The sequence below is a fragment of the Daucus carota genome, chromosome 7 (assembly GCF_001625215.2).
Source record: "Daucus carota subsp. sativus chromosome 7, DH1 v3.0, whole genome shotgun sequence".
Taxonomy (NCBI): domain Eukaryota; kingdom Viridiplantae; phylum Streptophyta; class Magnoliopsida; order Apiales; family Apiaceae; genus Daucus; species Daucus carota.
In genome coordinates, this window is record NC_030387.2 from 27,700,659 (window position 1) to 27,725,536 (window position 24,878).

Sequence of the window (24,878 nt, forward strand, 5' to 3'; positions counted from 1 at the left end):
CAGAGAAACTTGCAACGGGTACTTGAGTACCAAATATAATGATATACTGAGGCATGTAGAAGAGCCAGCCTCCATCATACATAAAGAGAAAGAGATGAGGATGATTTCTTCTTTCCAAGAAAGGCTGGCATCTCTAAATGAGGTCATAAACAACAAGAACACAGAATTGGACAACAGTAAAAGGAAAAATATTGAACTAGAAGAGCAGGTAGCGCATTAAAAATCTCAGGCCGAAATTCGGAAAGCAAAGGCTGAGAGGGCAGAGGAGATGTTGTGGAACGTCATCGTGAGTCTCCGACGCCACGTCCAATGCTGCTGTGTAGACAAAGAGGATACAGCTCAGTCCTCGTTTGGGGAGACTAGCTAGGGTGGTGGTGGAAGGTACAACTGAGCCCAGGAAAATTTGTGGGATCCTCCTGCTGTGCATTTTTGTGTACATTTGGAAGAAGATGACCAAAAAAATATAGCTACTTAACTATGTAATATTGCTTACATCATATTTTTATGAGGAGAACAAAATAATATCTAAAGCATTTATACGTTTTTTGGATATAGGGTACATAACTAATATTTTCGTATAATATTTTTTGTTGTATGAAAAACTCTCACCAAGGAGATTGGATGAATTAAAAAGTGATAGAACTTTTTTACATCGGTAGCTAAGGATGTCAAATGGATTATGTCAATTAACAGAATTCTAGTGGACAACACTCCTTATCATGAAGAAGAAATTGAATTAGGACAGAGTACGAATTAAAATTAAATAAAACACGAAAATCACATGTTAGAACTAAGTACATATACCAACTAAGTATATGCATAGTTGTGCCTACATTAATCACCATAAAAGAGGTGAATATATAGTAAGCTCCCTCATCATACATGCATAATGATGATATGCCATATTCAAATAGAGTTGAAAAAGAAAGTTTAAGTGAAAAGTTTAGTGCAACTAAAAATATTCTTTGAGATTTAACTATTTCCATTATAATCAATACTCATTCCTTCATCTTGAACCAACTGGGTTTAGGGGATATATTTGACATATTTAGTTATACCTAAAACATATTAAACTCATTGATTTTTAATTCTCTCTCTCACACAAAAAAAAAAACACACACATATATATCTTCTATATAACACGAGAAGATATACTTAAAAAATTTTGCCATCATATCTTTTGATTATTAGAATAGATCATCTTTATGTATTTATTAGTTTTCACTCAAATTTTCCAGTTTTTCATCTAAGAGTTTTAGCTAATGGCAACTGCCCTATTAACAAATCTTACTTTATTTAAAGTTAGATTAAATCTAACTTTATGTTATATTCTACCAGAAAGTCTTCAAAACTTTTAATACAAAATCTACCTAGCTCTTTTTTATTTTTAAAGCCACCTCTAAATTAAGTAGCCGATATGCTTTTAGGTTTAGAGGTCTAGTTAACCCTTTGGTGACTTTTTTGAATTCTTGTGGGTCTTAGATCTAGTGTGACAATTTTTCAGCTGACCATATAAATCTAAATATAGAAAAAAAGAATGATCAAGTATCATTAATCAAATATGATGGGTGCACCTATAATGTAGATATTGACATAATATTATATTAATTAATTTTAATATTAATGACATTTGTTATTAATTTTTATGCCATTATTTTTTAAACTTTATCCAATTTTATATAAATTAATTGATAGAAATTAAGTTTCCGTGTTAAACTTTTGGTGACTCTTTTGAATTCCTCTGGATCTTGAGTGGACAATCTTTATGTTGACCATGTCCACGTAGTGGTAAAATATAGATCCAAATGTAGATCAAAAAGTATGATCATAAATTGGAGTATCATTCAATATAATAGGTGTACCTATAATGTAAAACCGACATATATTATTAATTATTATGCCATGATTTTTTTAAAATTTGTCCAATTTTATCGATAAAAATTCACCTTTTGTGTTAAATTTATTTTATATTCTTAAACTAATGTTTGGTTGACTTTTGTATTATTATTTAATCATATCTTAATTACTTTGTTCTAATAAAATATATGAAAAATATGAATTTTTTTTTTAAATTAGCAATCCACTCTAAGACATTGAGTCTAATTAAACTTAACGCTAAAGTAGTGTTAGTATTTGTCAGGTATAATTCTTTATACATCACCCTAAAAAAAAATACTTGAAAGAAGACCATATATTTCACTCACAAAAAATAATGATTGAAATAAGACCTTTCCTTGCATTGATCACTCTTTAATCAATAAATATACTATTAAGTTGATTTCAGTGTTTATTCTCATGATATTATATTAATTACTAGCCGATGTAGTTTTTTTTTTTTTTTGAAAATAGGTTTGCTAGCTGATATAGTTATTTTTTTGATAAAATTACAATGATCCTGAAAATGGTGTGGACGCGTCTCCTGAACATAAATTGCATCTCTTAAATGTTTTCCTTTCTGTACACTATAGTATTACACATATACTCATCACATGTATATATATATACACACACATCTATAGGGGTTTACCAATCATCCATCTATCTGCTCGCCACACACACGTAACATATATTTCCAAGTGCTTCGGCCAACATTTCAGTAATCAATGGAGTCCACCAACAATAGAGGTCAATAACATTCTGAATTGCACATAAATACACATAATGGTTATTTTTATTTGGGTGACATAATACAAAATATATTTGAAGTCTCTTATTTAACATTTTTCCTATAATTTTTGTCAATGTAGCCGGCAATGTCGCTCACTTGGCATCTGGCAAGAGAAAGAACACATGTCAGGAGGTAGGCAGTAGCAGCAAAAGATCGAGCAATGCTTGAACTCTTTCCCACTCTTCTGAATGAAAACGAGCAGAGTGTTTCTCAGTCTCCAGCTCCCCATATGATCGGTCATTCGGACTTCAACGAGCCGTCACTACCACGTGAAGATCTCTTTGAGAGATTATTCAAATCCCAGGTGTGTTTATCCACACACACACACACATATTTGCTCAATATATTTTACTCAAATATGGTATTTTTCTATAATATGTACACACTACACAGTTGAAATATTTTAATTTTTGTTTCTTTCCAGAATAAAAATGTGACCAACCTTTTCTTTTGTGTTGGCACATTAGGCCTAGCAATAACAAGAAATTGGTAATAGTACAAACAATAATTTACCAATTACATACACACGTTATTAATTTGTGCATGTATGTTTGTTAATGGTTAGGCTTTTTGTCACAATAATTTTGTAACACATAGTTATTGTTACATGATACATATATGCAGTATGAACAAATCAGAGAAACTTGCAACGGGTACTTGAGTACCAAATATAATGATATACTGAGGCATGCACAAGAGCGAGCCTCCATCATACATAAAGAGAAAGAGATGAGGATGATTTCTTCTTTCCAAGAAAGGCTGGCATCTCCGAATGAGGTCATAAACAACAGGAACAGAGAATTGGACAACAGTAAAAGGAAAAATATTGAACTAGAAGAGCAGGTAGCGCATTACAAATCTCAGGCCGAAATTTTGAAAGCAAAGGCTGAGAGGGCAGAGGAGATGTTGTGGAACGTCACCGTGAGTCCCCGACGCCACGTCCAATGCTGCTGTGTAGACAAAGAGAATACAGCTCAGTCCTCGTTTGGGGAGACTAGCTAGGGTGGTGGTGGAAGGTACAATTGAGCCCAGGAAAATTTGTGGGATCCTACTGCTGTGCATTTTTGTGTACATTTGGAAGAAGATTCCGGAAAAAATATAGCTACTTAACTATGTAATATTGCTTACATGATATTTTTATGAGGAGAACAAAATAATATCTAAAGCATTTATAGGCTTTTTGGATATAGGGTACATAACTAACATTTTCATATAATGTTTTTTGTTGTGTGAAAAACTGTAAACAAGGAGATTGGACGAATTAAAAAGTGATTTATGAATATTCATAGATCTCGATTTTACTTGGACCGATATTGATAGAACTTTTTTACATCGGTAGCTAATGATGTCTAATGGATGATGTCAATCAACAGAATTCTAGTAGGGCCATATATATTTTTTGAATTGGACAACACGCCTTATCATGAAGAAGAAATCGAATTAGGACAGAGTACGAATTAAAATTAAATAAAACACGAAAATCACATGTTAGAACTAAGTACATATACCAACTAAGTATGTGCATAGTTGTGCCTACATTAATCACCATAAAAGAGGTGAATATAGTAAGCTCCCTCATAGTACATGCATAATGATGATATGCCATATTCAAATAGAGTTGAAAAAGAAAGTTTAAGTGAAAAGTTTAATGCAACTAAAAATATTCTTTGAGATTTAACTATTTCCATTATATTCAATACTCATTCCTTCATCTTGAACCAACTGGGTTTAGGGGATATATCTGACATATTTAGTTATACCTAAAACATATCAAACTCATTGATTTTTAATTCTCTCTCTCACACAAAAAAAAAACACACACACACACATATATATCTTCTATATCACACGAGAAGATATACTTAAAGAATTTTGCCATAAAATTTTGTGATAATTAGAATAGATCATCTTTATGTATTTATTAGTTTTCACTCAAATTTTTCAATTTTTCATCTAAGAGTTTTAGCTAATGGCAACTGCCCTATTAACAAATCTTACTTTATTTAAAGTTAGATTAAATCTAACTTTATGTTATTTTCTACCAGAAAGTCTTCAAAACTTTTAATACAAAATCTACCTAGCTCTTTTTTATTTTTAAAGCCACCTCTAAATTAAGTAGCCAATATGCTTTTAGGTTTAGAGGTCTAGTTAACCCTTTGGTGACTCTTTTGAATTCTTGTGGGTCTTGGACTTAGTGTGACAATTTTTTAGCTGATCATATAAATCTAAATATAGAAAAAAAGAATGATCAAGTATCATTAATCAAATATGATGGGTGCACCTATAATGTAGATATTGACATAATATTATATTAATTTATTTTAATATTAATGACATTTGTTATTAATTTTTATGCCATTATTTTTTTAACTTTATCCAATTTTATATAAATTAATTGATAGAAATTAAGTTTCCGTGTTAAACTTTTGGTGACTCTTTTGAATTATTCTGGATCTTGAGTGGACAATCTTTAAGTTGACCATGTCCACTTAGAGGTAAAATATAGATCCAATTATAGATCAAAAAGTATGATCATAAATTGGAGTATCATTCAGATATGATAGGTGTGCCTATAATGTAAAACCGATATATATTATTAATTTTTATGCCATGATTTTTTTAAAATTTATCCAATTTTATCGATAAAAATTCACTTTTTGTGTTAAATTTATTTTATATTCTTAAACTAATGTTTGGTTGATTTTTGTATTATTAATTAATCATATCTTAATTACTTTGTTCTAATAAAATATATGAAAAATATGAAAATTTTGTTTTAAATTAGCAATCCACTCTAAGACATTGAGTTTAATTACACTTAACGCTAAAGTAGTGTTAGTATTTGTCAGGTATAATTCTTTATACATCACTAATAGGGATTGGATTAATTGAGTGTCACGACTTGATCCAATAATGGCCCGAGCAACCGGTTCAATCAGGTTGAATTCCACTTCGGCCCAATGACAGCCCAAACCATATGTATATGGATCGTGAAGCAGATTTATACAGGCTCGAGGCCCGTTCGAAGGTCCAACCACGAAGTTGAGTCCTACACTACGGCTAACTCTCGTGGATAAACGCCCCGGAGTCCTAAGTTAATATTGACACCCAAAGATAAGAGTGTCGTCTTATCTCTGGCACCAAAGCATACTTTGATAAGAAGTCTGATACTTGTAATCGAACTTCCATACGACTTCTGACTCCGTAGCGCCTATATAAAGGGTTCTACCCCTCATAACTAGAACTACGTTTTGGACTTGATTCTTCTTCCAGCAGAAGATACGTAGGCATCTCGCACCGAGACCAGTCCAAAGCACGAATCGCTCACACCCCTTGTTTTCTGTTCCATAACATTTGGCGCCATCTGTGGGAATAAGACAACAACCATGACAAACCCAACCGGACCACATTCTGAAATCCATGTTCCACACAGTCGAACCACCACCGGAGTCTCGACTGAATCGACCCCTGTAACTACCTCCCTTCCGCTTGGTACGACCATTGCTCAAACCACAGCTCCCCTGACCTTTGGCTCGCTACCCCCTATGACTCGACTAATTGCAACCATTACCGACGCCGGCACGCATTACTCAACTGTCACAAAAACCACTCGAGGAGGCACAGGTGATGACTATGTGCACGTAACTGATTACGACTCCTCCGAATCGGAGCAAGAGCATGATACCCCCCCCCCCGAAGGAGAAGAGATACTGATCATACTCGACACCGTCGACGCCGTCATAGGCAGGAGGCTAATTAGCCCCGAGGAATGACGAACCTAGCATATGAGGATCGAATCCGCGCTTATGAGGAAGAAATTGCACGGTTGAAGAGGGATCAGGCGAGGTTACCCCCTCCGGAACCAAGGGATTAAAACCCTCGGCAAACAGTCATGAATCAGATCCACTTGTTACCCGCGGGTGATCCCGATAACCCCGTTCCACCTTTCACCCAGGAAATTATGGGTGCAAGAATCTCCAGAAAATTCAAGCTCCCAACCATAAAAGCTTATGATGGTACGGTGACCCGGCTAACCATGTTCGAACCTTCATGAACGCTCTATTGCTCCAACCCGTCACGGAAGCAATCAAGTGTCGCGCTTTTCCTCAAACCTTGAGTGGGATGGCTCAACATTGATATAGTCGCCTACCCTCAAATTCTATCTCTTGGTTTGCTGACTTGAGCAGGGCTTTCATAGGGTAATTTGTTGGAAGCAAAACGCATGCTAAGAGCTCTGCCTCTCTAATGAATCTACATCAAGGTAAAAACGAATCACTCCGGGAGTATATGAATCGTTTTACCAAAGAAGCCTTGAAGGTCCCAGACCTAGATCAGAAGGTAGCCATGATTGCACTCCAGCAGGGTACCACTGATGATAACTTTCGCCGGTCTCTAGCAAAGAGGGCACCTGATAATATGAATGACTTGCAAGAGAGAGCCGGGAAATACATTAAAGCGGAGGAAAGCCTAAGAAAATCCCAGAATAACCAAGGGCCGAACACCAACTTTAAGAAACGTGGGAACGATGCCGAGTATAACGCCGAGAACAAATATGCCAGGAAGGATGATGATAAGAAGTCGCCTGCTAAAAAGAAGCTCGGACCAAGGTTCACAGAATATGCTAGGCTCAATGCCCCAAGAAGTCAAATCCTATTGGAGATCGAAAAGGATGAGAGTGTTCGATGGCCAAAGCCTATAAGGACCGACCCGGAGAAACGAAACAAGGATTTATATTGTCGATTCCACAAGGACACCGGACATAAGACCGATGATTGTCGGCAGTTGAAGGATGAAATCGAATTCTTGATCCGAAGAGGCAAGTTGTCTAAATTTACCAAGCATCGAGACAAGAATTATCGAGACAATGACAGTCGTGGAAAAGACAATGATGATAAGAGAACCCAGCCTCGAGGGCCTGTGATTAACGTGGTCTCCGGAGGGCCTACGGCTGCAGGCACTTCAAGTAATTGGAGGAAAGCTTATGCAAGGGAAGTGATGAGTATAGTTCGAGAACCCCCGAAGCGGGTAAAAATTGACTATGCAATGGCATTCGATAATGTCGACATCGAGAAGGTAAAATTCCCCCATGATGACCCCCTAGTAATTACACCAGTGATTGGAAACTCGTCTGTAAAGAGAGTGCTTGTTGATAATGGAGCCTCGGTGGATATCTTGTTCTATGATGCATATGAAAAGATGGGGTACTCTGATACTCAGCTGACACCCTCGGATATGCCTATATATGGCTTCAACAATGTGGAAACAAAGATCGAGGGCATGATCCAGCTTCCTGTAACTATGGGTACCGAACCTAGGCAAGCCACGTGTATGCTAAATTTCTTGGTTGTTAAAGCCTCATCAACCTATAATGCCATCCTTGGAAGGACTGGAATACACGCTTTTAAGACGATTCCATCCACTTACCACATGAAGATTAAATTCCCAACTAGGAACGGAATTGGAGAGGAATTGGGAGATCAGAAAATGGCCCGAAGTTGTTATATTGGAGCACTGAGATCCGGGGGAACTGGGGGGCAAGTGCTGCCCATAGAGGACCTCGATGTCCGAGAGGAGGAAGAAAGAAGAGGCAAGCCTGCCGAAGATTTGATCCCAATCCCATTATATACTGAGGCACCCGAAATGGTCACCTATGTTGGAGCATTACTCCAGGAAGACTTGAAGCAAGAGCTAGTGAAATTCTTGAGGAACAAACGTGATGTTTTTGCTTGGACAGCGGCCGACATGCCAGGTATCGATCCTTTATTTATGACTCACAAGTTGAATGTGAATCCCGATAGGAAACCGATTAAGCAAAAGAAGAGGAACTTCGCCCCCGAAAGGCAGGAAGCCATTAAACAAGAGGTCGATAAGTTGTTAGAAGCAGGGTTTATTGAGGAATCTCAGTTCCCAGAATGGTTAGCTAACCCCGTCATGGTCAAGAAGGCTAATGGAAAGTGGAGGATGTGTGTGGACTTTACTGACCTGAATGATGCTTGCCCTAAGGATTGTTTCCCTCTTCCAAGAATAGATACACTAATAGACGCCACTGCTGGTCATGAGATGGTAAGCTTCATGGACGGATTCAGTGGATATAATCAGATCCGGATGGACAAAGACGACGTACCCAAGGTATCATTCATCACTGACTTTGGTGTATTTTGTTATTTGGTTATGGCATTTGGTCTTAAGAATGCAGGAGCCACATACCAACGCCTAGCAAACAAGATGTTCAAACATCTGATAGGTAAGACTATGGAGGTGTACGTTGATGATATGCTGGTGAAAAGCTTGAATAAAGTGGATCACCTAGAACATTTGAAAGAAGCTTTTGAAGTCCTGAGGACGCATAAGATGATGTTAAACCCGGCCAAGTGCGCCTTTAGGGTTGGTTCCGGAAAATTCTTGGGTCTAATGGTCTCCAAGCGCGGTATTGAGGTCAACCCTGATAAAATAAAAGCTATCCTCGATATGGAACCACCCAAGAGCATAAGGGACGTACAGAAATTAACAGGAAGGATTGCGGCCTTGGGAAGATTTTTTTCCAAGTCGGGAGACAAATGTTTACCTTTCTTCAAAGCATTAAAGAAGGTCAAGAACTTCGAGTGGACAAAAGAGAGCCAAGTAGCTTTTGAAGAACTGAAGAAGTACATGGCAGAGCCACCTCTCTTATTAAAGCCTATTGATGGTGAGATCTTGTATGTATACTTGGCTATTTCAGAACAAGCGCTGAGTGCTGTATTAGTTCGAGAGGAGTTGAAAGTTCAAAAACCGGTGTACTATGTGAGCAAGGTTTTTCATGGAGCGGAACTCAATAACTCGGTAATCGAAAAGTTTGCTTTGGCCATGATTACGGCCTCAAGGAAGTTGAGACCATATTTTCAGTCTCATAAAGTAGAAGTCTTAACAGACCAACCTCTTCGTAATGTTATACATAGCCCAAAGGCTAGTGGAAGATTAATCAAGTGGGCAATTGAGCTCGGGGAGTTCGATATCCGATATATACAAACCGCGAACAGCGATTAAGGCTCAAGCTTTAGCTGACTTCCTCGTTGAATGTACCATTAACAACGGGGAAGTCGGGGGGCAGGAGGACAAGGTTGAAGTACCCAAGGAACCTAAAGAATATTGGTTACTATTTTTTGACGGGGCTTCAAAAACAAAAGGTAGTGGTGCAGGACTTGTGCTCCAAAGCCCTGATGGCTTTACGGTGGAATATGCTTTAAGCTAGACTTCCCAACTACTAATAACGAAGCTGAATATGAGGCTTTAATAGCTGGGCTTGGATTAGCCAGAACCCTGAGGGTAAGGAACTTGAAGGTCTGTGGTGACTCGAAGCTTGTAGTTTTCCAAGTGAATGGTGAGTTTGAAGCTCGGGAAGACACAATGGTTAGATATCTGAGGATTATAAAGACTCAAATGGCACTATTTGAAGAATGTATAATAGAATATGTGCCGAGAGAGGAGAACACTAAGGCTGATGCCTTGTCACAATTTGCATCCTCCGATGATGAGATATGCTCAGGAAGTGTTTATTATCAGGTTATGAGAACCCCAAGCATCGATGCAAAATTGGTTGATCCAATTGACACGGGAGCCACCTGGATGGATGAAATCAAATTGTACCTGGAGAATGGTCATCTACCAACCAATGCTGACGAAGCACGAAAGTTACAGGTAAGGGCCCTTAAGTATGTCCTCATTGAGGGGATCTTATACCGGAAGTCATTTGTCATCCCTTACTTGAGGTGTCTAAGGCCGGATGAGGCACGGGAAGCCCTTAGGAAAGTTCACGAAGGGGTATGTGGCCAACACCTGGGAGGAAGGGCATTGGCTCATAAGGCCACCCGACTTGGATTTTATTGGCCAGAGATGCTTAAACATGCCCAAGATTATGTGAAAAGGTGTGATCGTTGTCAAAAGTTCGCACCAATAGTACGACAGCCGCCTGAGATGTTGACATCTATTAATACTCCTATCCCTTTTGCCATGTGGGGAATGGACATCCTTGGACCATTCCCACTTGCTAGTGCACAAAGGAAGTTCTTGTTGGTAGCCATTGACTACTTTACTAAGTGGATTGAGGCCAAACCATTGGCCAAGATAACCACCAAACAGGTTGCTCAGTTTGTATGGGAGAATATTATCTGTAGGTATGGAATACCGCGAATCATGGTGATAGACAATGGGACCCAGTTCAACAATGCTGAGTTCAAGAGTTATTGTGAAGATTACTCAATTGAACTACGCTTTACCTCAGTTGCTCATCCTCAAGCTAACGGACAGGATAATCCTCGATGGACTGAAAAAGAGAGTTGAGAAGACCCAGGGGTCATGGGCCGAGGAACTACTACCAATACTTTGGGCGTATCGAACGACTTGTAAAGTCTCTACTGGAGCAACCCCTTTCCAATTGGCCTATGGAGCTGAGGCAGTTGTGCCCCTTGAAATCACACACACTTCCTCAAGGGTCCAGCAGTATGAACCTGAAGCCAATGAAGAAGGCATGAGACTTGCACTCGATATGATTGATGAAATCCGTGATGAAGCTCATGCTAAGATTGTGGAAAAACAGAAGCGAGCTTCCTACTACTACAACCTATGAGTTAAAGAACGATACTTTCGAGAAGGAAATCTAGTGCTTAGAAAGATTGAAGCCTCTGGGGCTGGCCCCAAAGGAAAGATGGCTCCCAACTGGGAAGGTCCCTATCAAGTTAAGGCTGTTACGGGCCATGGCTCATACAAACTCCAAACCCTTGAAGGAATGGAAGTCCCCAGAAGTTGGCATGCGACCAACTTGAAGATATATTATATTTAATATATACCTTATGATAGTAGAAGCTAGTAGTTGTCACAAAATAAGGTCATGTTGACCACTGCCATGTGGTTGATTTTGAGAGTAGTTTATCTCTTTTACTATGATGTTAATAAAGTCCCGAGGATTCCTCACCTTGATCTTCTCAAGTGTTATCAACTTACGTATGTTTTCTCTTAAAGAAAAAACCTTCAGTTTGGAGAAATAAAGAATTGATACTAAGACAGAAAATCAAGTTAAATCTACCCTGAAGGATAAACACAATCATTAAAACATGATTTGAACATCCTAGATTGTGGACTAAACATAATCACAAGGAATGTTTTCAAAATCCTAAGTTCAAGTCGCTCTGGATAAAGAATTCAAACATGTCACATCGACTTATAAGTCAAGGGTCAGACCCCGTTGGATAAATGACAAAATCCTAAGGATTTGTTCTAAGACTGGAAATCGGGAGTTTATTTAACATATTTTAAAAGTTGATTTAAAACGTTCTGAGTAAAGAATGTTAAATGCACGATATGCAAAAGATAAGATGTGAAATAAGAGTTAACTTAAATAAATAAGTTAAGAAGTTAACCCCCAAAGGGTGTGAGCGTTCGAATAATTAATTACAAAATAAGCCACGATGGACTGAAAGAAAGCCTAGTCTAGGGAAGCCCATCGTCAAAGAAATCTTCTTGGGCCTTCTCCTGCTCCTGGGCCTCCTTCTCCTGGGCTTCTTGGTCTTGGGCTTCTTCTTGAGCCTCTGCATCCTCCCCGAGATCCTCCTTAGCCTGTTTGGGGTCCTCGATCATAGGATCCTCGGTAGGGACCTCTCCATCTTGGGAGTCAACTGGATGCGACTCCCCAAGGTCCACAACCGCCCTCGGAGAAGGGGTCTCTTCTCCGGGAGATTTGGGAACCGGGAATCGCTCCAACATGACTCCCTCGATTTGGGCCCCCACCTCCTCTGTGATCCTTTCCCAACAAGACTTGAAAGTCTCGGAAAAGGAGGCGTCGTAATTTTTTTTGATAAAATTACAATGATCCTGAAAATGGTATGGACGCATCTCTTGAACATAAATTGCGTCTCTTAGATGTTTTCCTTTCTGTACACTATAATAATTACACATATACTCACATGTATATATCTATATATATATATATATATATATATATATACCCACATCTATACGGGTTTACCAATCATCCATCTATCTGCTCGCCACACACAGGTAACATATATTTCCAAGTGCTTCAGCCAACATTTCAGTAATCAATGGAGTCCACCAACAACAGAGGTCAGTAACATTCTGAATGGCACATAAATACACAAAATCGTTATTTATATTTGTGTGACAAAATACAAATTATATTTGAAGTCTCTTATTTAACATTTTTCCTATAATTTTTGTCAATGTAGCCGGAAATGTCGCTCCTTTGGCATCTGGCAAGAGAAAGAACACATGTCAGGAGGTAGGCAGTAGCAGCAAAAGAGCAATGCTTGAACTCTTTCCCACTCTTCTGAATGAAAACGAACAGAGTGTTCTCAGTTTCCAGCTCCCCATATGAACGGTCATTCGGACTTCAACGAGCAATCACTACCACCTGAAGATCTCTTTGAGAGATTATTCAAATCTCAGGTGTGTTTACACACACACACACACATATTTGCTCAATATATTTTACTCAATATGGTATTTTTCTATAATATGTACACACCACACAGTTGAAATATTTTAATTTTTGTTTCTTTCCGGAATAAAAATGTTACTTACCTTTTCTTTTGTGTTGGCACATAAGGCCTAGCAATAACAAGAAATTGGTAATAGTACAAACAATAATTTACCAATTACATACACGTTATTAATTTGCGCATGTATGTTTGTTAATGGTTAGACTTGTTGTCACAATAATTTTGTAAGACATAGTTATTGTGACATGATACATATATGCAGTATGAACAAATCATAGAAACTTGCAACGGGTACTTGAGTACCAAATATAATGATATACTGAGGCATGTAGAAGAGCGAGCGTCGATCATACATAAAGAGAAAGAGATGAGGATGATTTCTTCTTTCCAAGAAAGGCTGGCATCTCTAAATGAGGTCATAAACAACAAGAACACAGAATTGGACAACAGTAAAAGGAAAAATATTGAACTAGAAGACCAGGTAGCGCATTACAAATCTCAGGCTGAAATTCGGAAAGCAAAGGCTGAGAGGGCAGAGGAGATGTTGTGGAACGTCATCGTGAGTCTCCGACGCCACGTCCAATGCTGCTGTGTAGACAAAGAGGATACAGCTCAGTCCTCGTTTGGGGAGACTAGCTAGGGTGGTGGTGGAAGGTACAACTGAGCCCAGGAAAATTTGTGGGATCCTACTGCTGTGCATTTTTGTGTACATTTGGAAGAAGATGACGAAAAAATATAGCTACTTAACTATGTAATATTGCTTACATCATATTTTTATGAGGAGAACAAAATAATATCTAAAGCATTTATACGTTTTTTGGATATAGGGTACATAACTAATATTTTCATATAATATTTTTTGTTGTATGAAAAACTGTAACCAAGGAGATTGGATGAATTAAAAAGTGATTTATGAATATTCATAGATCTCGATTTTACTTGGACCGATATTGATAGAACTTTTTTACATCGGTAGCTAATGATGTCTAATGGATTATGTCAATTAACAGAATTCTAGTAGTGCCATATATATTTTTTGAATTGGACAACACGCCTTATCATAAAGAAGAAATTGAATTAGGACAGAGTACGAATTAAAATTAAATAAAACAGGAAAATCACATGTTAGAACTAAGTACATATACCAACTAAGTATATGCATAGTTGTGCCAACATTAATCACCATAAAAGAGGTGAATATATAGTAAGCTCCCTCATCATACATGCATAATGATGATATGCCATATTCAAATAGAGTTGAAAAAGAAAGTTTAAGTGAAAAGTTTAATGCAACTAAAAATATTCTTTGAGATTTAACTATTTCCATTATATTCAATACTCATTCCTTCATCTTGAACCAACTGGGTTTAGGGGATATATTTGACATATTTAGTTATACCTAAAACATATTAAACTCATTGATTTTTAATTCTCTCTCTCACAAAAAAAAAAACACACACACATATATATATCTTCTATATAACACGAGAAGATATACTTAAAAAATTTTGCCATCATATTTTTTGATTATTAGAATAGATCATCTTTATGTATTTATTAGTTTTCACTCAAATTTTCCAGTTTTTCATCTAAGAGTTTTAGCTAATGGCAACTGCCCTATTAACAAATCTTATTTTATTTAAAGTTAGATTAAATCTAACTTTATGTTATATTCTACCAGAAAGTCTTCAAAACTTTTAATACAAAATCTACCTAGCTCTTTTTTATTTTTAAAGCCACCTCTAAATAAATAGCCGATATGCTTTTAGGTTTAGAGGTCTAGTTAACCCTTTGGTGACTTTTTTGAATTCTTGTGGGTCTTGGACTTAGTGTGACAATTTTTCAGCTGACCATATAAATCTAAATATAGAAAAAAAGAATGATCAAGTATCATTAATCAAATATGATGGGTGCACCTATAATGTAGATATTGACATAATATTATATTAATTAATTTTAATATTAATGACATTTGTTATTAATTTTTATGCCATTATTTTTTAAACTTTATCCAATTTTATATAAATTAATTGATAGAAATTAAGTTTCCGTGTTAAACTTTTGGTGACTCTTTTGAATTCCTCTGGATCTTGAGTGGACAATCTTTATGTTGACCATGTCCACCTAGTGGTAAAATATAGATCCAAATGTAGATCAAAAAGTATGATCATAAATTGGAGTATCATTCAATATAATAGGTGTACCTATAATGTAAAACCGACATATATTATTAATTATTATGCCATGATTTTTTTAAAATTTATCCAATTTTATCGATAAAAATTCACCTTTTGTGTTAAATTTATTTTATATTCTTAAACTAATGTTTGGTTGACTTTTGTATTATTAATTAATCATATCTTAATTACTTTGTTCTAATAAAATATATGAAAAATATGAATTTTTTTTTTAAATTAGCAATCCACTCTAAGACATTGAGTCTAATTAAACTTAACGCTAAAGTAGTGTTAGTATTTGTCAGGTATAATTCTTTATACATCACCCTAAAAAAAAATACTTGAAAGAAGACCATATATTTCACTCACAAAAAATAATGATTGAAATAAGGCCATTCCTTGCATTGATCACTCTTTAATCAATAAATATACTATTAAGTTGATTTCAGTGTTTATTCTCATGATATTATATTAATTACTAGCCGATGTAGTTTTTTTTTTTTTTGAAAATAGGTTTACTAGCTGATATAGTTATTTTTTTGATAAAATTACAATGATCCTGAAAATGGTGTGGACGTGTCTCCTGAACATAAATTGCATCTCTTAAATGTTTTCCTTTCTGTACACTATAGTATTACACATATACTCATCACATGTATATATATATACACACACATCTACAGGGGTTTACCAATCATCCATCTATCTGCTCGCCACACACACGTAACATATATTTCCAAGTGCTTCGGCCAACATTTCAGTAATCAATGGAGTCCACCAACAATAGAGGTCAATAACATTCTGAATTGCACATAAATACACATAATGGTTATTTTTATTTGTGTGACATAATACAAAATATATTTGAAGTCTCTTATTTAACATTTTTCCTATAATTTTTGTCAATGTAGCCGGCAATGTCGCTCATTTGGCATCTGGCAAGAGAAAGAACACATGTCAGGAGGTAGGCAGTAGCAGCAAAAGATGGAGCAATGCTTGAACTCTTTCCCACTCTTCTGATTGAAAACGAGCAGAGTGTTTCTCAGTCTCCAGCTCCCCATATGATCGGTCATTCGGACTTCAACGAGCCGTCACTACCACGTGAAGATCTCTTTGAGAGATTATTCAAATCCCAGGTGTGTTTACCCACACACACACACATATTTGCTCAATATATTTTACTCAAATATGGTATTTTTCTATAATATGTACACACCACACAGTTGAAATATTTTAATTTTTGTTTCTTTCGAGAATAAAAATGTGACCAACCTTTTCTTTTGTGTTGGCACATTAGGCCTAGCAATAACAAGAAATTGGTAATAGTACAAACAATAATTTACCAATTACATACACACGTTATTAATTTGTGCATGTATGTTTGTTAATGGTTAGGCTTTTTGTCACAATAATTTTGTAACACATAGTTATTGTTACATGATACATATATGCAGTATGAACAAATCAGAGAAACTTGCAACGGGTACTTGAGTACCAAATATAATGATATACTGAGGCATGCACAAGAGCGAGCCTCCATCATACATAAAGAGAAGGAGATGAGGATGATTTCTTCTTTCCAAGAAAGGCTGGCATCTCCGAATGAGGTCATAAACAACAGGAACAGAGAATTGGACAACAGTAAAAGGAAAAATATTGAACTAGAAGAGCAGGTAGCGCATTACAAATCTCAGGCCGAAATTTTGAAAGCAAAGGCTGAGAGGGCAGAGGAGATGTTGTGGAACGTCACCGTGAGTCCCCGACGCCACGTCCAATGCTGCTGTGTAGACAAAGAGAATACAGCTCAGTCCTCGTTTGGGGAGACTAGCTAGGGTGGTGGTGGAAGGTACAATTGAGCCCAGGAAAATTTGTGGGATCCTACTGCTGTGCATTTTTGTGTACATTTGGAAGAAGATTCCGGAAAAAATATAGCTACTTAACTATGTAATATTGCTTACATGATATTTTTATGAGGAGAACAAAATAATATCTAAAGCATTTATAGGTTTTTTGGATATAGGGTACATAACTAACATTTTCATATAATGTTTTTTGTTGTGTGAAAAACTATAAACAAGGATATTGGATGAATTAAAAAGTTATTTATGAATATTCATAGATCTCGATTTTACTTGGACCGATATTGATAGAACTTTTTTACATCGGTAGCTAATGATGTCTAATGGATGATGTCAATCAACAGAATTCTAGTAGTGCCATATATATTTTTTAAATTTGACAACACGCCTTATCATGAAGAAGAAATCGAATTAGGACAGAGTACGAATTAAAATTAAATAAAACACGAAAATCACATGTTAGAACTAAGTACATATACCAACTAAGTATATGCATAGTTGTGCCTACATTAATCACCATAAAAGAGGTGAATATAGTAAGCTCCCTCATAGTACATGCATAATGATGATATGCCATATTCAAATAGAGTTGAAAAAGAAAGTTTAAGTGAAACGTTTGATGCAACTAAAAATATTCTTTGAGATTTAACTATTTCCATTATATTCAATCCTCATTCCTTCATCTTGAACCAACTGGGTTTAGGGGATATATCTGACATATTTAGTTATACCTAAAACATATCAAACTCATTGATTTTTAATTCTCTCTCTCACACAAAAAAAAACACACACACATATATATCTTCTATATCACACGAGAAGATATACTTAAAGAATTTTGCCATAATATTTTGTGATAATTAGAATAGATCATCTTTATGTATTTATTAGTTTTCACTCAAATTTTCCAGTTTTTCATCTAAGAGTTTTAGCTAATGGCAACTGCCCTATTAACAAATCTTACTTTATTTAAAGTTAGATTAAATCTAACTTTATGTTATTTTCTACCAGAAAGTCTTCAAAACTTTTAATACAAAATCTACCTAGCTCTTTTTAATTTCTAAAGCCACCTCTAAATTAAGTAGCCAATATGCTTTTAGGTTTAGAGGTCTAGTTAACCCTTTGGTGACTCTTTTGAATTCTTGTGGGTCTTGGACTTAGTGTGACAATTTTTTAGCTGATCATATAAATCTAAATATAGAAAAAAAGAATGATCAAGTATCATTAATCAAATATGATGGGTGCACCTATAATGTAGATATTGACATAATATTATATTAATTTATTTTAATATTAATGACATTTGTTATTAATTTTTATGCCATTATTTTTTGAACTTTATCCAATTTTATATAAATTAATTGATAGAAATTAAGTTTCCGTGTTAAACTTTTGGTGACTCTTTTGAATTCTTCTGGATCTTGAGTGGACAATCTTTAAGTTGACCATGTCCACTTAGTGGTAAAATATAGATCCAATTATAGATCAAAAAGTATGATCATAAATTGGAGTATCATTCAGATATGATAGGTGTGCCTATAATGTAAAACCGATATATATTATTAATTTTTATGCCATGATTTTTTTAAAATTTATCCAATTTTATCGATAAAAATTCACTTTTTGTGTTAAATTTATTTTATATTCTTAAACTAATGTTTGGTTGATTTTTGTATTATTAATTAATCATATCTTAATTACTTTGTTCTAATAAAATATATGAAAAATATGAAAATTTTGTTTTAAATTAGCAATCCACTCTAAGACATTGAGTTTAATTACACTTAACGCTAAAGTAGTGTTAGTATTTGTCAGGTATAATTCTTTATACATCACTAATAGGGATTCTACCCCTCATACGCTAAAGTAATCGAACTTCCATACGACTTCTGACTCCGTAGCGCCTATATAAAGGGTTCTACCCCTCATAACTAGAACTACGTTTTGGACTTGATTCTTCTTCCAGCAGAAGATACGTAGGCATCTCGCACTGAGACCAGTCCAAAGCACGAATCGCTCACACCCCTTGTTTTCTGTTCCATAACATTTGGCGCCATCTGTGGGAATAAGACAACAACCATGACAAACCCAACCGGACCACGTTCTGAAATCCATGTTCCACACAGTCGAACCACCACCGGAGTCTCGACTGAATCGACCCCTGTAACTACCTCCCTTCCGCTCGGTACGACCATTGCTCAAACCACAGCTCCCCTGACCTTTGGCTCGCTACCCCCTATGACTCGACTAATTGCAACCATTACCGACGCCGGCACGCATTACTAAACTGTCACAAAAACCACTCGTGGAGGCACAGGTGATGACTATGTGCACGTAACTGATTACGACTCCTCCGAATCGGAGCAAGAGCATGATACCCCCCCCCCCCGAAGGAGAAGAGATACTGATCATACTCGACACCGTCGACGCCGTCGACGCCGTCATAGGCAGGAGGCTAATGAGCCCCGAGGAATGACGAACCTAGCATATGAGGATCGAATCCGCGCTTATGAGGAAGAAATTGCACGGTTGAAGAGGGATCAGGCGAGGTTACCCCCTCCGGAACCAAGGGATTAAAACCCTCGGCAAACATTTATGAATCAGATCCACTTGTTACCCGCGGGTGATCCCGATAACCCCGTTCCACCTTTCACCCAGGAAATTATGGGTGCAAGAATCTCCAGAAAATTCAAGCTCCCAACTATAAAAGCTTATGATAGTACGGGTGACCCGTCTAACCATGTTCGAACCTTCATGAACGCTCTATTGCTCCAACCCGTCACGGAAGCAATCAAGTGTCGCGCTTTTCCTCAAACCTTGAGTGGGATGGCTCAACATTGGTATAGTCGCCTACCCTCAAATTCTATCTCTTGGTTTGCTGACTTGAGCAGGGCTTTCATAGGGTAATTTGTTGGAAGCAAAACGCATGCTAAGAGCTCTGCCTCTCTAATGAATCTACATCAAGGTAAAAACGAATCACTCCGGGAGTATATGAATTATTTTACCAAAGAAGCCTTGAAGGTCCCAGACCTAGATCAGAAGGTAGCCATGATTGCACTCCAGCAGGGTACCACTGATGATAACTTTCGCCGGTCTCTTGCAAAGAGGGCACCTGATAATATGAATGACTTGCAAGAGAGAGCCGGGAAATACATTAAAGCGGAGGAAAGCCTAAGAAAATCCCAGAATAACCAAGGGCCGAACACCAACTTTAAGAAACGTGGGAACGATGCCGAGTATAACGCCGAGAACAAATATGCCAGGAAGGATGATGATAAGAAGTCGCCTGCTAAAAAGAAGCTCGGACCAAGGTTCACAGAATATGCTAGGCTCAATGCCCCAAGAAGTCAAATCCTATTGGAGATCGAAAAGGATGAGAGTGTTCGATGGCCAAAGCCTATAAGGACCGACCCGGAGAAACGAAACAAGGATTTATATTGTCGATTCCACAAGGACACCGGACATAAGACCGATGATTGTCGGCAGTTGAAGGATGAAATCGAATTCTTGATCCGAAGAGGCAAGTTGTCTAAATTTACCAAGGATGGAGACAAGAATTATCGAGACAATGACAGTCGTGGAAGAGACAATGATGATAAGAGAACCCAGCCTCGAGGGCCTGTGATTAACGTGATCTCCGGAGGGCCTACGGCTGCAGGCACTTCAAGTAATTGGAGGAAAGCTTATGCAAGGGAAGTGATGAGTATAGTTCGAGAACCCCCAAAGCGGGTAAAAATTGACTATGCAATGGCATTCGATAATGTCGACATCGAGAAGGTAAAATTCCCCCATGATGACCCCTTAGTAATTACACCAGTGATTGGAAACTCGTCTGTAAAGAGAGTGCTTGTTGATAATGGAGCCTCGGTGGATATCTTGTTCTATGATGCATATGAAAAGATGGGGTACTCTGATACTCAGCTGACACCCTCGGATATGCCTATATATGGCTTCAACAATGTGGAAACAAAGATCGAGGGCATGATCCAGCTTCCTGTAACTATGGGTACCGAACCTAGGCAAGCCACGTGTATGCTAAATTTCTTGGTTGTTAAAGCCTCATCAACCTATAATGCCATCCTTGGAAGGACTGGAATACACGCTTTTAAGGCGATTCCATCCACTTACCACATGAAGATTAAATTCCCAACTAGGAACGGAATTGGAGAGGAATTGGGAGATCAGAAAATGGCCCGAAGTTGTTATACTGGAGCACTGAGATCCGGGGGAACTGGGGGCAAGTGCTGCCCATAGAGGACCTCGATGTCCGAGAGGAGGAAGAAAGAAGAGGCAAGCCTGCCGAAGATTTGATCCCAATCCCATTATATACTGAGGCACCCGAAATGGTCACCTATGTTGGAGCATTACTCCATGAAGACTTGAAGCAAGAGCTAGTGAAATTCTTGAGGAACAAACGTGATGTTTTTGCTTGGACAGCGGCCGACATGCCAGGTATCGATCCCTTATTTATGACTCACAAGTTGAATGTGAATCCCGATAGGAAACCGATTAAGCAAAAGAAGAGGAACTTCGCCCCCGAAAGGCAGGAAGCCATTAAACAGGAGGTCGATAAGTTGTTAGAAGTAGGATTTATTGAGGAATTTCAGTTCCCAGAATGGTTAGCTAACCCTGTCATGGTCAAGAAGGCTAATGGAAAGTGGAGGATGTGTGTGGACTTTACTGACCTGAATGATGCTTGCCCTAAGGATTGTTTCCCTCTTCCAAGGATAGATACACTAATAGACGCCACTGCTGGTCATGAGATGCTAAGCTTCATGGACGGATTCAGTGGATATAATCAGATCCGGATGGACAAAGACGACGTACCCAAGGTATCATTCATCACTGACTTTGGTGTATTCTGTTATTTGGTTATGGCATTTGGTCTTAAGAATGCAGGAGCCACATACCAACGCCTAGCAAACAAGATGTTCAAACATCTGATAGGTAAGACTATGGAGGTGTACGTTGATGATATGCTGGTGAAAAGCTTGAATAAAGTGGATCACCTAGAACATTTGAAAGAAGCTTTTGAAGTCCTGAGGACGCATAAGATGATGTTAAACCCGGCCAAGTGCGCCTTTGGGGTTGGTTCCGGAAAATTCTTGGGTCTAATGGTCTCCAAGCGCGGTATTTAGGCCAACCCTGATAAAATAAAAGCTATCCTCGATATGGAACCACCCAAGAGCATAAGGGACGTACAGAAATTAACAGGAAGGATTGCGGCCTTGGGAAGATTTGTTTCCAAGTCGGGAGACAAATGTTTACCTTTCTTCAAAGCATTAAAGAAGGTCAAGAACTTCGAGTGGACAAAAGAGAGCCAAGTAGCTTTTGAAGAACTAAAGAAGTACATGGCAGAGCCACCTCTCTTATTAAAGCCTATTGATGGTGAGATCTTGTATGTATACTTGGCTGTTTCAGAACAAGCGCTGAGTGCTGTATTAGTTCGAGTGGAGTTGAAAGTTCAAAAACCGGTGTACTATGTGAGCAAGGTTTTTCATGGAGCGGAACTCAATTACTCGGTAATCGAAAAGTTTGCTTTGGCCATGATTACGGCCTCAAGGAAGTTGAGACCATATTTTCAGTCTCATAAAGTAGAAGTCTTAACAGACCAACCTCTTCGTAATGTTATACATAGCCCAAAGGCTAGTGGAAGATTAATCAAGTGGGCAATTGAGCTCGGGGAGTTCGATATCCGATATATACAAACCGCGAACAGCGATTAAGGCTCAAGCTTTAGCTGACTTCCTCGTTGAATGTACCATTAACAACGGGGAAGTCGGGGGGCAGGAGGACAAGGTTGAAGTACCCAAGGAACCTAAAGAATATTGGTTACTATTTTTTGACGGGGCTTCACAAACAAAAGGTAGTGGTGCAGGACTTGTGCTCCAAAGCCCTGATGGCTTTATTGTGGAATATACTTTAAGCTAGACTTCCCAACTACTAATAACGAAGCTGAATATGAGGCTTTAATAGCTGGGCTTGGATTAGCCAGAACCCTGAGGGTAAGGAACTTGAAGGTCTGTGGTGACTCGAAGCTTGTAGTTTTCCAAGTGAATGGTGAGTTTGAAGCTCGGGAAGACACAATGGTTAGATATCTGAGGATTGTAAAGACTCAAATGGCACTATTTGAAGAATGTATAGTAGAATATGTGCCGAGAGAGGAGAACACTAAGGCTGATGCCTTGTCACAATTTGAATCCTCCGATGATGAGATATGCTCAGGAAGTGTTTATTATCAGGTTATGAGAACCCCAAGCATCGATGCAAAATTGGTTGCTCCAATTGACACGGGAGCCACCTGGATGGATGAAATCAAATTGTACCTGGAGAATGGTCATCTACCAACCAATGCTGACGAAGCACGAAAGTTACAGGTAAGGGCCCTTAAGTATGTCCTCATTGAGGGGATCTTATACCGGAAGTCATTTGTCATCCCTTACTTGAGGTGTCTAAGGCCGGATGAGGCACGGGAAGCCCTTAGGGAAGTTCACGAAGGGGTATGTGGCCAACACCTGGGAGGAAGGGCATTGGCTCATAAGGCCACCCGACTTGGATTTTATTGGCCAGAGATGCTTAAACATGCCCAAGATTATGTGAAAAGGTGTGATCGTTGTCAAAAGTTCGCACCAATAGTACGACAGCCGCCTGAGATGTTGACATCTATTAATACTCCTATCCCTTTTGCCATGTGGGGAATGGACATCCTTGGACCATTCCCACTTGCTAGTGCACAAAGGAAGTTCTTGTTGGTAGCCATTGACTACTTTACTAAGTGGATTGAGGCCAAACCATTGGCCAAGATAACCACCAAACAGGTTGCTCAGTTTGTATGGGAGAATATTATCTGTAGGTATGGAATACCGCGAATCATGGTGATAGACAATGGGACCCAGTTCAACAATGCTGAGTTCAAGAATTATTGTGAAGATTACTCAATTGAACTACGCTTTACCTCAGTTGCTCATCCTCAAGCTAACGGACAGGATAATCCTCGATGGACTGAAAAAGAGAGTTGAGAAGACCCAGGGGTCATGGGCCGAGGAACTACTACCAATACTTTGGGCGTATCGAACGACTTGTAAAGTCTCTACTGGAGCAACCCCTTTCCAATTGGCCTATGGAGCTGAGGCAGTTGTGCCCCTTGAAATCACACACACTTCCTCAAGGGTCCAGCAGTATGAACCCGAAGCCAATGAAGAAGGCATGAGACTTGCACTTGATAAGTGGTATTTATACACACTTATAGGCCTTCATTTCCACTTAAATTGGTTGGTTGTACTTAAGTGTTTAGTGTCTTTTGATGTGTTTTTAGTGTTTTTCTGTGCAGGTCACGAGTTGAGGTGATGAAGTGATTTTCTATCATTTTAGGTTGTTTTTGGTGCATTAATTGCAAGAATGGAGAATTGTGGATTCATCACGACTTGGGATTTTGTGGGTACATCTTCTACAAACCCTCACGAGAACACACTCGTCCACTAGAGCTATCTAGGGGTTTAAAGGGCTTGTTGCATGTGCTAAATGCAACCGTGATCACCTACGGAAGTGGTACTAGAGCGAGGAAGGGCATGCACGCGAGAACGAGCTAAAAAACGAAGAAAAGGGCTGCCAGTGGCAGACAGTAGTGCGCCCGCGCTAGATGTTAGCGCGCCCGCGCTAGCTACTGTCCCACTAGCGCGCCTGC

At 38.1% G+C, this 24,878-nt stretch overlaps 2 protein-coding genes across 2 annotated transcripts; both read left to right on the plus strand.

Annotated features, from left to right (window-relative positions):
- The first annotated feature begins 20,185 nt into the window (after positions 1 to 20,185).
- Positions 20,186 to 21,448, plus strand: LOC135147953 (uncharacterized). The gene has a single exon (XM_064082022.1). The coding sequence runs from the start codon at positions 20,186 to 20,188 to the stop codon at positions 21,446 to 21,448; it is 1,263 nt and encodes a 420-aa protein (XP_063938092.1).
- A 917-nt stretch (positions 21,449 to 22,365) lies between these two features.
- Positions 22,366 to 24,213, plus strand: LOC135147954 (uncharacterized). The gene is made up of 2 exons (XM_064082023.1): positions 22,366 to 22,716; positions 23,122 to 24,213. Exons 1-2 carry the CDS (start codon positions 22,366 to 22,368, stop codon positions 24,211 to 24,213), a joined length of 1,443 nt encoding a protein of 480 aa, XP_063938093.1.
- Positions 24,214 to 24,878: the final 665 nt, after the last annotated feature.